We start from the raw sequence: 14,905 nt of genomic DNA, 5'->3' as shown, positions 1-14,905 counted from the left end.
GGACACAACAGCTTTCAGATAGTTCCTTAGCCAGAAGTCAAACGGGTTAAGATCAGGTGATCGGGACGGCCGCCAGGCTGTAGGGAAATGGCAATTTCAATGAATCGTGCGCATGACAGGTATTTTGATTTATATATTTTGACACCTGCAGAGCCATCTATTGCTAAAAATTCGAACTATTTATTCTTCTTCTGCCATTCGTTTTCCCCTTTCTTCGATAATATTCCGTTGAAGTTTGACGTCATTCTGACCAGCGGTTTTATTTTTACAGCGTTTTGAAAGTGGAACTTTAATTATAATCACCCTGTATAATAGTGAGTATAAACAATTTCATACCTCCTTTTTTAAATAGTTAAGAAATGGTGTAAACCTTTGAAAAGTATGCCAAAAAGACTTAAAATGCTCATCAAGAACAAGGGAATGCATACTGAATATTAGATAATTATTTCACTGTTAGTTAATCTGTCTATAGTTATGTAATCAATAAAGAATTTGCTTTTAAAACAGTCTTAGTCTAATAATTTGGCCAGCATTGTAGCATATTGGCGAGAACTTTTTCTACTACGGGCAAAGCCGTGCGGGTACCGCCAGTCCATAAATAGAAAAATATGCTTACCTCATTAACAGCGGCACTAGGCACATTCATATTGATTATAGGCTTCAGGAAATATCGATACGGCTCCAAGTCAATCAACTCGTAGCTCGCTTTCACTTCAATCGGAGTCAGTTTATCCCTTATGCCATTCTGAAAGCAAACTTATCATTAGATATTACTTGTAGGTTCTGTGAAAGGTATTTATATTTTACAGAGAATTGTTGAATTGTTTATACAGAAAATTCTAATTCTTGAAAGGGTGCCATAAATTTTTAAAGTTTGAGAACCTCTGACACATATGATAAATAACAATGTATTACTAACTTGGATGTAAACTGTGCTAGTGTTGCAGTGTTGCACATTCTTCTTCAGCCGAATATTTTGAGTTCTGTTAGCGACTTGATAAGGATCAGCATCTAAAAACAAAGCTCTTGAACTCCTTAGATTGGCGTCTAGAGTCCATGTGTATTTTAAATCTGGAAATAAAATACATTTTAAGTTTGAATGATTAATACACAGATAAGAAAATACCTGTATTGCAGCAACTAAGTTAGATGTTTCATAACGTGTAATTAAATTACAGGATACTTTATATAACAAAGTATGGATTTTTTTGTATGTGTGTATTTATTTAGGGCGCATGAGCTTTTCCAAACTTTTTCGCATTTAACAAACTTCTATTTAGATAAGACATTTCATTACTCTGCATTACAAAAATCACTAAAGAAAAGTTATGTTTACTTACCAATTTCAGACGCAACTCCTATTCCGTTGTACCTTATGCAAAATGTGGCCTTCACACTAAAAGAAAAGAGACAGATTTTCCGTATTGTTATCTGTATATAAAAAATCAATGTTCTGAGATAACATATATATATATATATATCAACGCACAGTCGAGTCGTACCGCTGAAGCCTCTGACTCAAAATTTGGCAGGCATGTCCACATGATTACGAAAGTATCCAGCAGGAAAGGATTTTTCGAAATACCAATTAGTTCGGGAGAAATTAATTAAAACCCCTTAATTTCTGTGAAATTAAAACCTGTAATCTTCTTTACTAATAATAAAGCAGAAAGTCTCTCTGTCGGGATCTCTGTCTGTCAGGATCTCTGTGACGCGCATAGCGCCTAGACCGTTCGACCGATTTACATGAATTTTAGCACAAAGTTAGTTTGTAGCATGGAGGTGTGCACCTCGAAGCGATTTTTCGAAAATTCGATGTGGTTCTTTTTCTATTCCAATTTTAAGGACAAAACTAACATTAGAAGGACGAGTAAATTACGAAATTATCATAACGTGGAACCGTAAAATGGGTACAAGCCAATTAGCGAGATACGGAATTATCATAACGTGGAACTGCAACATGGGTACAAGCCAATTGTCGAGAAAATTCACCATACATTATTTGTAAATATACAGGTGAACCAAAAGACCATTTAATTTTTCTATTACGGGCAAATCCGTGCGGATACCACTAATTACTAACAATAAAGCTGAAAGTCTCTTTGTCCGGATCTCTGTCTGTCAGGATCTCTATGATGCGCATAGCACCTAAACCGTTCGACCGATTTTCATGAAATTTGGCACAAAGTTAGTTTGTAGCATGTGGGTGTGTACCTCGAAGCGATTTTTCAAAATTTCGATGTGGTTCTTTTTCTTTTCCAATTTTAAGAACAAAAATATCATAAGATGGACGAGTAAATTACGAAATGATCATAACGTGGAACCGTAACATGGGCACAAGCCAATTGGCGAGATACGGAATTATCATAACCTGGAACCGTTACATGGGTACAAGCCAATTGGCGAGAAAATTCACCATACATTATTTGTAAACATATAGGCGAACCAAAAGACCTTTTAATTTTTCTATTACGGACAAAGCCGTGCGGGTACCACTAGTTGAAATATAAATCCCTTATTTTCGAAGGTTTTCCTCCATTCAAATCATTATTCACTACTTCATCTCAGCTTTTGGTCGATAGCGAATTTTAAATTTGATATTGTTTTTGTTTCTCACGTCATTCTTTGAGACTTTTTTCAAGTCAAATAATAATGTTTCTGTCTTTTGCTTTCACTTTTTCAAAACTTAAGAACATCATCACAGATAAAATACATAAAGCATTTAAGTTTTATTTTACATCGTAAAAGTAAATGATAAAAATCAACGTCTATAGAAATGGTTTTTACAATTTGAGGTTGTGTTTACAAGTGTCTGAAATAATTGGGTAGGTTTATAAAAGCTTTTACACGTACCCTTTTCCACAACGCGAAATTTCGACTTACGCGAGGGGTCTTGGAACGCATCTCTCGCGTAAGTCGGGATTCGATTATACTTTGTTGCATAAATTAGTCGTTATCTCGAATTCCGTACACCAATTGCAGGATACTACTGAGTCACATCTCAATTAGTGACTATCATTTGGTACTACGCAAAGTGTACTTTAAAAAGGTTTAATGCGTCTTAACAAAGCATCACTCGTACGGGATGGGGGAAAAAATGCGCAAAAGTAATGGACTTGATGAAAACGCATGATGTGGCTCCACTACAGTTGGTTTTCCTGAGAATAAATTATTGCGGGCATTTAGCAAAAGATCCCCAATAACTTCACCACCTACTAAAATAGATTTTTCCTCTCTTATGGAGGTCGTGTTAGGGATTTTTGCTCGTGAACTTTAAATTTCGGACAAAAATGATATTTGTTTGATTCATGTATTACTCTATCCAATTTAACTTGCAATGCTGCTTCATTAACGTTGGTCATTGCATCAGTGCATTTGATTTGTCACAGCAGGGACTAGACGTTAAATCCCGGTTATCACAAATTTGCCATTTCAACTGCGCTTGCGCACGGACTTAGCTTTTTGGGCTTTCTGTTTTAAGATTTCGCTTTGCTAGTTTCTATTTAGGCAGAGCTAGAGTCCCAACAAATTAATGAATGCGATTAGAATATTTTCACAGCGATTTCGGGATACATTATATGAAACTACGGATATGAATAACTGATAATCTTTATAAAGAAAAGCGAAAAATGACACTTCAATATTTATTGGTTTGCATAGGCGGATTTAGGACTGAGTTCCTGGGGGGGGGGGGGGCAGGAATTTTTTTTTATTTAGCAACATTTTTATTGCCCCCCCCCCCACTCTCATGTTTTTGTCTGTTTAATGTGATGCATAAGTCCATGCTTTACTTTTTTGTGTGTTGTTTTCATTAATGCATGTTTTCATGCTGTTCTTTTTGAATTGACCTAAAGATAGGGAGCTGTTATCAAGAGAGTGACACAGGGCTCCAATTTTAAGGGGCCGGGGGTTTCTCCCCCGGAGGAAATTTTGTAAAATGGATATAAAATTCTGCATTTTGAAGCCTTATAAAGGTTAATTGTTATAGACATAGAAATTGATAACCATATTATACAGTTATACAGTATTGTTCAAATTTTGTAAGAAACAGCCATTTTAAGTTTGAAAGAAAAAATAAACTATAGATTTCTCATTGCAGCAACTTTTTTTTAATTATAAGTAGTGCAGAAAACGAAAAGGAATAGTGGTAGTGTATATTTTTTTTCTTGGCTAAACAGATTAACAATATGCAGTAGAAGTAATTGGAGCCCACTTTGCTTAGGATTTTCAAAGACTTATCTAATTATTTTCAAGGACTCTAGAATAAATAAAATTATTTAACGCACTTCATTTGTACTTGTCTCTGATATTTTAATACTTGAGTGAAAAGTTTTACAGTACTGTTCTAACTTTGTGAGAAATAGCCATTTTAAATTTAAAAGAAAAAAAAACTATAGATTTCTCATTACAACAACTTCTATTCAGTTACAAGTGGGACAAAGAACAAAGAGGAATAGAAGTAGAGTGTAATTTTATTTTTGCGCTAAACAGATTGACAATATGCAGAAGTAAGATAAAAGCGAGCAACACCAAAAGAATTTCCAAAATTTTGCATTTGGGATTGAATTAATAGCAAGATATGAAACATGTGAGTCACAAAAATTTATTTCAAATAATATGTTACAAACGTGAGAACCATGATTTTTACATTTTTGATACAGAATGTGGCAAGGAGCTGAATTTGACATATTTTGGCATTCCTCCCCCCTCTACCATTTGTTCTAAATTTTAAAATTTAAGGTTTGTAGCCACACTTTTCCAAATATTCAAGGTTTTCAAGCACTTAAAAATGAAATTAGTTTTTGAAAGAAATTTCCATTTTTACTTCCTTTTACAAAAAAAGGAAGTATTGTATTCGCGAAAAAATTTTCACTCAAAAATCGCCCTTAATTTCCATTTTGCTCACCCCCAAATGAATGTTGAGTTTTTTTTTTCGATTCGACCACATGCGGAAAAGTGCCTAAGAATGTATAGACACGCGAAATATCCATTTTGACCATCACCGAGGTAATTACAACGACTTTTCTCGTGACGTCTGTATGTATGTGCGTATGTGTGTATGTGCGTATGTGCGTATGTATCTCGCATAACTCAAAAATGGTATGTCCTAGAAAGTTGAAATTTGGTACATAGACTCGTAGTGGGGTCTAGTTGTGCACCTCCTATTTTGGTTGCATTCGGGTGTTTCTAAAGGGGTCTTTTGCACCTTTTTGGGGGGAAATCATTGTTAATTTCGATGCAAACTCAAGTGGTGTTATAATTTGGCGGTCACTTGGCGATATATCGCCAGTCTTTTGGTTGCCAAGTTTTGTCGCCAACTTGGCGAAAAATTTGGCGATTTTTTTTTTTTTTTTAAATCTGCTTTCAATGTGGCCATTGCTAGTGATATTTAAAGAGTTAGAGAGAGAATCCCATAAAAATTGCAATAATAGGGAAATAGCATTAAATTGGTGTAAAAGGAAGTCATGTGATGCACACATCAGCTCGTTTAAGGAACGAATCATGAATTTTTTTGGGGGGAGTTAGGGACCCACTTCAAAGCAGGGGCCTTAAGCAATAGCTTGTTTACCTTATAGGAAAATTTGGCCCTGTTTGTAATTCACTCTTACCTGCAAATTTTTGCTTGATTTGTTTGTAATTTTTACGAAAATTCGTTAGTTTTTACGGTTAAAGGATTTTTACGATTTTACCTATCTTTGTTAGCTTTTTATAGACTTTTATAAAATTTCAGCAAATTTTTCCAAAACTTTTGATGACTCAATTATTTAGATTTCAATAATGACAAGGTCTGACTCAATTACACTTAGATACTTATGACTTACATACTTTTTAAACAGTATTTATAAAGTAAGTAAAATTGTACTCTCCCTCTAAGTAAAAAGATTCATTTAATCAGAATACTCAGATAACTGAAATTTATTCAGTTTGCGGTAGTATTTATTTTCTCTCTTTCCCTCTTAAAAAGAGAGAGAGGGAAGGAAAAAAACTGTGTTTTTTGTTTTTTAGAATTTCTCAAAACGCTAATTAATCTACTAAGAACATAAATATTATGCATAAATATACTTGAAATGTGGACACAAATCATAACGAGTAGATCGTTCTGTTAGCGCTAATGGGGGGGGGGGGGTTCCCCCCTTTGCTTTAGGTTCTAATTTGTTGAAATAATCGTCAATTATCATAAGTGTCGCAGCTATATGTAGAGCTCGTTTAGCCTATATTTTCATTCATATACTTGCCCAAAAGGTTTTTCCGTCCAAAATAGTGAATTTCAACACATTTTCAACACCCCAGTGACAGCTATACTATTTTTATTTACTGTTCGTTCCCCCCCCCCCCCTTTTCTTTTCTCTCATCAGAAAAGGACATTCGCTTTTTCATTAAACTATTTAAAAAAGAAAAAGTCATGATTTTTTTGTTTTAAGATTTTGGAAGACGTGTTGTTACTATATAAAGTCCTCCCAAAACTGAGGGACATTGCCCCTATGCCCCCCTCTAAATCCACCCATGCCCTTCTGAACTATTCAAAAAAGAAAAAAATGATAATTTTTTTTAATATTTGGAAGATGTGTTGTTACTATATAAAGTCCTCCCAAAACTGGGGGGGGGGGGGCATTGCCCCCCTCTGCCTCCCCATAAATCCGCCCATGTTGGTTTGGAAATATTTATTTAACGTAAACGTAAAACACGTTATGTACTTCAAAAATAATTGGAATATGAGTACAGATATCCGTCTTTTGCGGATATTTTACGTTAGGCGTAAACAGCTTAGTATTATACATTTGTATTTAGGTTGAGGGTTAGGCTTTGTATTAGAAGTGATGCTGCAATTCGAGTACGCTCTTCTGAGGTTAAAAATTTGGCCCTGAAAAGGGCCTTTGTTTGATAGAAAAATCAGATTCCGAATCCATTAATAATTAAGACGCAAAACTCAATCTTTACCGAGGCGTAAAAACCAAATCAAGGAAAATTTGTAATTTCTAATTTTTATCTGTTGTTATCTCATATTTATTAACAAATTTAAAATGTTTTAAATTAGTTTGAGCTAGAGTTTTGAAATCAGCAAAGTCCGCACGCAAGCGCATTTGAAATGGCAAATTTGTGATAACCGGGATTTAACGTCGAGTACAGCAGGGAGTGAACACTGATTGGAGTCTCAGAAAAAGTTTTTGAATAATTTCGCTAATTTTAACAACTTAACGCACTATGTCATGCGAGTCATCTAGTGTTTCATGCATCAGTCATCTAGTGTTCGTGCCGAATATTGAAGATTGCTCAACTAATTCATCCAACATAATTTTCAAGGTACCACCCTCATTTATATTACAAGCTAAGCTACTCGAGGACAAAGGCATCGAAGAAGAAAGCACATTTCAGTGCTTTCTTCTTCGAAAACAAATTTGTGCACCTTTAGTACGTTAAAGATTTCGAGCGCATTCCTTAAGTTTGCAGAAGCGTTCCAACATTGCATTCAAGCTACTTCAGCAGATTTTGAACTCTATAATACATTTCTGTTTGTGAAAACTGCAACACCATGAAGGAAGCATCATAGTTGAATGCAATTTAATACACAGTTGAGTGGTAATGGTACAAATAAATGATTACATTTTCAAACCAAACAAACACTAAAAAGATATAGAAATCAGTATTTTGTGTGGCCACCACGCGCCGCAATAAGAGCTGCTACACGATTCGGCATGGAGTAAAACAAAGTTTGAATATCTGCCTGCGGAATATTCCATATTGTTTGTATGCGCAACCAAAGTTCGTCTGTCGAAGCAACAGGACGAAAATCACGAGCGAGACGCCGCCCAACGAAATCCCACACATGTTCAATCGGTGACATATCCGAGGAATATGCAGGACACGGTAGCAGCTGTACCTGCTGCGAATCAAGGTAAGATTTGACAGTCCTGGTGACATGTGAACGGGCATTATCCTACTGGAATACAGCCCCTGGCAATCCTTGCAGGAAAGGAATAGCTTAGGGCAGTAAAACTTCGTTTATGCATCAGGTACTGTTCAAATTGCCCACAATTTGTAGCAATTGTGATTGTCCATGATATACTATGGCACCCCAGACCATAACTCCGTGTATTCGTCCACTGTGGCGTTCGATAATGCGCTCCGGTATGTGCCGTTCACCGGCATAGCGTCTGACACGAATTCGGCCATCATGGTGCCACAAATTGAAGCGGGATTCGTCAGAAAAGACGACCTGCTCCCAATCAGCATGCCAGCTTCTATGCACATTCGCGCATTGTAGGCGCAGTCGACGATGGTTTTGCTTGAGAGGAATCCTGTATAAAAGAATCCTTGCGCGCAGCCCACGCTGTAGCAGACGTCTCCGAATTGATGAAGCACACAATGAAACACCTGTAACTGTTGACCACTGTGCTGCCAATTGTCTAGAAGAAGCTGTGCGGTTCATCAGCGCCATAAGCACCAGGTGTCTGTCATCACGAGCTGACGTCACATTTCGGGGTCCACTCCCGGATTTCAGAGCTGTCCGACCCTCGTACGTCCACTGCTTCCATACACGCATGATTGTGCTGCTGCTACGCTGCACACGAGCGGCTGCTGCACGATAAGACAATCCAGCTTCACGAAGATCGACGATTCTGCCCCGTTCAAACTCCGAAATATGCTCAAATTTCGCTTTCTTTCGTCGAAGAGGCATAGTAAAGATTCAGATAACGTTTACTCTACTAGCATATAACCACCAATAATCATACACGCCTCGCTACAGTCGTCTATTTATATTCGGTTCGATCCGCCGTTCAGAGGGCGCTGCTCAGCATACGTATGCGCTACCGGTCTGCAATTCTAATCATTTGCATATCATGCCCTACTTTACATTTCCTGCAATTTTTAGCTCACTCGCGTAAGTCCTTCGTGGTGTTGCAATTTTCACAAACAGAAGTGTACAATTTCTCAATTTCTTCTTCAGTCCAATTTTCTGGGTTTAATATTGAGTGATGGTTTTCAAAAAGGCTTAAAATTTTTACTTAATTTTGCAATTGCTAAACGTATGATCTGATCACTGAAACCTCGAATGAGATCCCCAATTCATTCTCAGAAAAATATACTCTAGTATTTGTATTGCTTTCTTGAATGGTGAATCTACGGTTCATCATGTAAGACAAAGCTTTTCTTGCTCTTTTTGCAGTTATACAGGAAGGTGATTAAAACTTCAGTTGTAAAACATTCATTTGCACGCAGAACAAATTGGGAAACGTTTGCATCGAAAATCTTTGCGGGGCTGGAAATCCCGCTGGATTTTACTCTCAATCCCGCGGGATTAATCCCTTTAAATATCATGCGGGATTCGGGATTAGAAACCCTACCCGTTACCCTCCCAAAATTAGAAAAAAATGTAGGTAACAAGTAATTATTATAGAGGATTTTCGTAACTAGGTGCATCAAGCACTGTTATCCCCTGCTAATTCCATTACCCGAGCAACGCCGGGTACGGGAATGCGAATGCAGTATAAATATACTAATAGAATGTGCAGGTTATAAAGCTATATTACGGCAAATATTTTTTTTCCACCATCTTTACATTCCTCATAGTTACCATAACTTCAAATATTTCTCTACGGCCTCTCCCCTCCCCCCCTTCCCCATGCCTCTACTTCCGATTGTTTTCTGTGGAACTTTTAAATTTTCTTTGCATTTCAGTTTTAAAACCCCGACACGCAAAGGAAGGGAGTTATGAGTTTGACGTGTCTGTGTATCTGAGTATTTGTCTGTAGCACTCTAGTGCCTAAACGGATTACCAGAACAAAGTTTCGGGGCTTTGCCAAATTGGAAAAAATAATATTTTATTTAATACACAATTCACGCACCGCTAACAATTCGCAACTCCAGAGCTCGAATACGCTACCTTGTGGTGATTAACAATACTAAAGAAAAAGATAAAACATTCCATTCCACGTGTTTTCTTTGGGGTAAACTACAGGCTTCAGACAGTTTTTGATGTAATGTAATTTCAGAAGAATAGAAAAGAAAGCTCCCCACAAACACGATGAAACATTACTGTCATTCAGTAAGCGTCGAAGCAAGTTATTACGGCATTTGTTTGTTTTACCTTTCTCATCCGCCATTAGACAGCAGCTGCTATGACACCTATAGTTTATTGGAGATGCGAATTACTCGCAGCGAAAAATCATCAAAACACGATAACTCGCCGTGGATCAGATAAATGACTGTGCTAGTTTTATTATTATTTTTTTTTTCTTTCACGGACTGTTGTGCATCTTGCGAACGTGCCCCCCCCCCCCCCCCACATGGCTTGCGAAATGAGCGGGTACGCAGATCCGGACCTACTTGAAGTCTTACTCTGACACAAGAGATCTAAAACAAATCTCTATGAGTAAATGGCAACAAAGAGGACGCTACAGGGAATCTCTGTTTTCCATTACGTTGCCATTGATTGGTGGATGCCAGAGTTTCGTTCAGCGCCTCTTGAGATCAAAATGGGTGACGTCCAATCAAAAATAAACCATCTTTGAAACTTGTCATCGATTGGTGAATGCACAGGATACCGTTCAATTTCAAGAGCAAGCAGATTATAGTTGCATCGTTTTAACACAGATAAGTCATAAGTTGTCAAGGCCTGAAAGCGTCAGCGCCATCTAGTGGGAACATGGAGTAACTTTCACAGGATTCCTGGTCATACTTTCTAAAGAATTAATTGAGATGGTCTGAAATTTTAAAATTATGGGCAAATAGCTGATTGGGAAAAAATCCGCAAATGTTGAAAACTTACCAAGCTACTTTAGTGTCATCCTTCAGCTTACAAATTCTGTCCTCGAGATTTAGCACTTCTCGACTCAATTTCATATTCGAAGTTATATTAACGACGGGACGTGATCTGTAAAAAAAAATGAGATCTTTTATTCGGGTGTTACGTTTTAACCTGCAAGAGCGTTATTTTCGCAACAGTTAGTTCTAAATGTATATTTCCAATTGCAAAAATGTTCAAAATCGGCTGCAGAGTTAAAAGATAGAAAGTTTGAAGCAAAAATAAAAATGAGACAAAAAATACAAAATTTAACTTTTTGTACTGGCTCTAGGTCCCCTAACTAATATTTAGAGAAATAATCTCCATTAAAAACTATTACTGACACAAAAAATTTGAAATTTGTGAGACCAAAACTCAAGGAGATACTCCAGTTCAAAGTTTTAAGGGACCATACAGAAGATGAGATTGGAACTTATCGCCCCTTTCAGAAGAATGACAGGTTGTCAAAGATAAACAAGGTGTTTATAGTTCTCTTTGCTATTCGAAGATAAATGCAAATGTGATACCGTGATACGCAAAAGCACACTACAAAACCTCGAACAATTTGAAAAACCACACTCAGTGCACACATATAATTTTAACCACTTGTTAACCGCTATATTTTCCTCCAAAAGGTGTTATTGACGACGAGTGAAAAGTGGTGTAAGTCACAAAACACTTCATTTCATATCTTGATGAATATTGATCGTACTTACTTCAAACTTTTTGTGTAGGAATTATTTTTCAACGGAGATTATTTCCCTAAATATAAGTTAGGGGACCTGGAGCATGTATAAAAAGTTAAATTTTATATTTTTTGACTTTCTTTGATTTTTATTTTCACTTCAAATTTCCACTTTCTTAACTTTGCATCTGATTTTGAACATTTTTGCAATTCAAAGTATACATCTAAGACTAACGGTTGCGAAAATAAAGGTCTTACAGGCTGAAACGGAACACTCTGTATATAGTATGTAGAGCCAGCTATAATAAAAATGATTCTTCGTATTGCTAAAAGTTATGGTTGAAATAAGTACTATTTGTATTTGAGGGTGTAGTTTCTAAAATTTTTATAATAGCTAACTTCTTTGATCACTTTTTATCGCGCATTAAGATATTTTTATCATGAAAAAAAAAATCAACATAAATTTTTAACCAATTTTATTTTTGATGCAATGGTAAGATGTTTAAAAGTTTTAGTGGCATTTTTTCAAAAAGATATGTAATTTCTTGTTTACGTAATTTTGCTTGGGCACGAGTGTGAATGTGAATGTAACATTAAAAGAAAGTAAGTAAACATCTTTCACCCATAACCCCTCACAATCCTCATATATATAATAACCGATGATAGAGTAACGCGCGTGTTTCAACAATGAAACTCGTGCAACTGCATGGTAATTTGATAATATGTTTTGGTAATGTTCAACATGTACTGAAAGGCTTTATCGTGACAAGGGTGAACTCGATCCGGTAACTTAACTGTTTTACTGGTAAGACTGTGTCGTTTCAGGCTAATGAAGAAACGAAAAAAGTTAGGGTTTAGGGTTATCACTGCCTTCTAGACTAGGAAAGCCCCGCCATTTTGGAGCAAGAGTACAACAGGGAAAGCTACCTTTATTGGCAATCCTTCGCCAAACAGGGAGCGAGAGAATCGGAGAGCGAAGGTGAACATTGGCGAAATTTTGGGAACAGTTGGCGTCGTTTCCAAGCTGCAAGTCACTTCGCATGCCATTATTTATCCATTTCTTTTTTCTTTCTGCATCTACTGGAAATCTGAAGAGCCGAAATCCTTTTTTGGAGCTATTTACACAATTAACAGCCGAACAACCACCCATTTGACTCAATTTAACACATGCTAAAGAAATGTAAACATCGGCAGCAATGCTAACGCTACGAAGCACTGGATCAAGTTTGCTCCAAAATGGCGGATGCGTCGGCTCCTCCACTATAGGGGCCTTATAGGAAAGCCAGCGAGCTGGTAACGTGACGTCACTACAGTAGGCGATCTGATCGTCCAGAGCGATTGTGTTTTCGGACGAATTTAGTACACTTTTTAAGAAAATTTCAATACAAGGAGCTATTTCAACCTTTTTTCTCCTTAAAAAAAGTAACAAAAAGAAGTTTTTAATATAGTACGTTCAAATATGTTTTAAAGTGATTTTTTTTCTTTTCAAATTGAAGATTTAAAAATGAGATTGAACAAATGCTCAATTGAAAAAAACTATTTCTAAATTCGATCTTCATCTTATTTTTAGAGCAACAATAATCTTGAAACTGACAGCTAGGTAAATAATTAGTAATATGATTTTGGTAAACAAATTTTCTGATTGAAATTGGTCTGTTATTTTAATCAGTTTTTTAATTGCGCACACAACATTTTAAAATATTTGAGACAAACTGCATTTTTAACTTAATTAGTAAGATACACCCTACATCAGCACTCAGAGCCGTATTTAAAGGGTGAGTTTTTAGGGTTCAAACCCCCTCCGAAAATGTTCAAAACTATTCCAAAAAATGCTGTTTGAAAAACTTTTTTTCCCCCCAAAATTATCGCTATTTCATTTTTAATTATGTTTCGATTTCACTTGAAAAATGAAATTTGGGTATGAGCGGGGCTATTTGATACGCCGGTAAGTTGATACAGATGGCGTTGTGACCAAACGCGCATGCCAGGACAAGATTGGATGCAGTGTATTTCGTGTAAAAAATGAGCACATAATGACTGTGCAAAGGACAAAATGGTATACTTTTATTCATTGTACATCTGACTTTGACCTTTCTGATTATGACAAGCTCTCTGAAATTAATTGTTCTCTTACTAATTGTTTGCATTTATCAGTTAACGTGTTCCCTTTTTACTTTTGAAATATCTTTCAACAATAAAATACTTGTTATTCTTGATACAATACTCTTATATAGTGCCTAAATTACATTAGGTAAGATTTTATACACTGGTATCGACTTGTGCCAACGTGGGGAAGGTTGATACACTTGAAAGTTTAACTTTCAAAAGTTAATTTTAAAAAAGGGGGAAATATCTATAAGTTAAAAATAGCCTGGTTACGTGTGCAAAGCATAAGGGAACATTAATATGTTTTTGCCGATTTAAAAAGCTAAGAGAAAAAATTAAAATACGAAAAATGTCTCAACTAGCCCCGCTCTACCCTATTATTATTGAAGAATTCTCCAAACTCAATGATCTGTATCCGTAGTATTTATTTTTCTTGTAGTTATTGCGTACGTTCTTTCTTACAAAGCGATACAGTGTTTTCTTTCAAATTTTGAGAGTAACTGACACTAATAAAAACATCAGTATTCTTTAAATTTGAAACAAGGCCGTCAACAGCCAAGGCGGATCCCTTGTCAGTTTGGTCGCTGTGCCCCTTCCCCCATAACACTAATCAAATTTATACTACTCAAATTCATAGCCAGTCCCCCTCAAGGGACGTGCCTCTCGTTTCTGACTTGGCTGACATGACCTCTCGTCAGCCCCGATTGATTTGAAACGCCCTAACTCGATGTTTAACATATCGTATGATTGTAAATAAATATGAGTTTAAGAAGAATTATTTCGAATGCGTGTATAAGGTCTTTTGAGCTGTAAGACATCACATGTTTAACAGAGATGAGTAATGAAGTAACACATCATATTTTTCTTTCCTTAATTCAATAGTCCACTCTCCACTGGAGTTACAATTTCATCCATCAAAATATCACCAAACATGCAATGGATTCGTTCAAACGTAGAAGCAATTTTCACCTGTCATACCTTGACGGACTATTTTCTAGTAGATAACAGAATTCTTAAAATGGGCAAAAATAAAAATAAGTAACGAACTCTTTGTAATGCAATCTTAATTTTTTACTCAATTTTTTATTGTTTTGAAAATAGTAATTTTTTTGTCAAAAGTTTTCAAAAAATCTGTTAATAAGAAAATAAATTTGAAAACATAGCAAAAAATACTACTTTTAATAAAACAACAAACAAATAGCAAGTGGTTCGTGTACCTCAATAATTTAGTTATAAAACTGAAACATAAATTTACCTCATAAAAATAACTCTGTCTGTGTCATATGCTCCAACAATAATATCTATAAAGAAAGAATAAAAAAATTAAGTCA

At 36.0% G+C, this 14,905-nt stretch overlaps 1 protein-coding gene across 1 annotated transcript in view; it reads right to left on the bottom strand.

The window, feature by feature from the left end:
- Window positions 1–14,905, bottom strand: part of LOC129225674 (integrin alpha-PS2-like) — a 161,114-nt gene that overhangs the window by 36,721 nt on the left and 109,488 nt on the right. Inside the window, 5 exon segments of the mRNA XM_054860148.1 lie at window positions 617–745; window positions 920–1,071; window positions 1,341–1,396; window positions 10,769–10,873; window positions 14,830–14,875. Of these exon segments, the coding sequence (XP_054716123.1) occupies window positions 617–745; window positions 920–1,071; window positions 1,341–1,396; window positions 10,769–10,873; window positions 14,830–14,875 (488 nt within the window).

This window comes from Uloborus diversus, chromosome 7 (assembly GCF_026930045.1).
Source record: "Uloborus diversus isolate 005 chromosome 7, Udiv.v.3.1, whole genome shotgun sequence".
Taxonomy (NCBI): domain Eukaryota; kingdom Metazoa; phylum Arthropoda; class Arachnida; order Araneae; family Uloboridae; genus Uloborus; species Uloborus diversus.
This window is presented reverse-complemented; position numbering and strand designations above follow the sequence as displayed.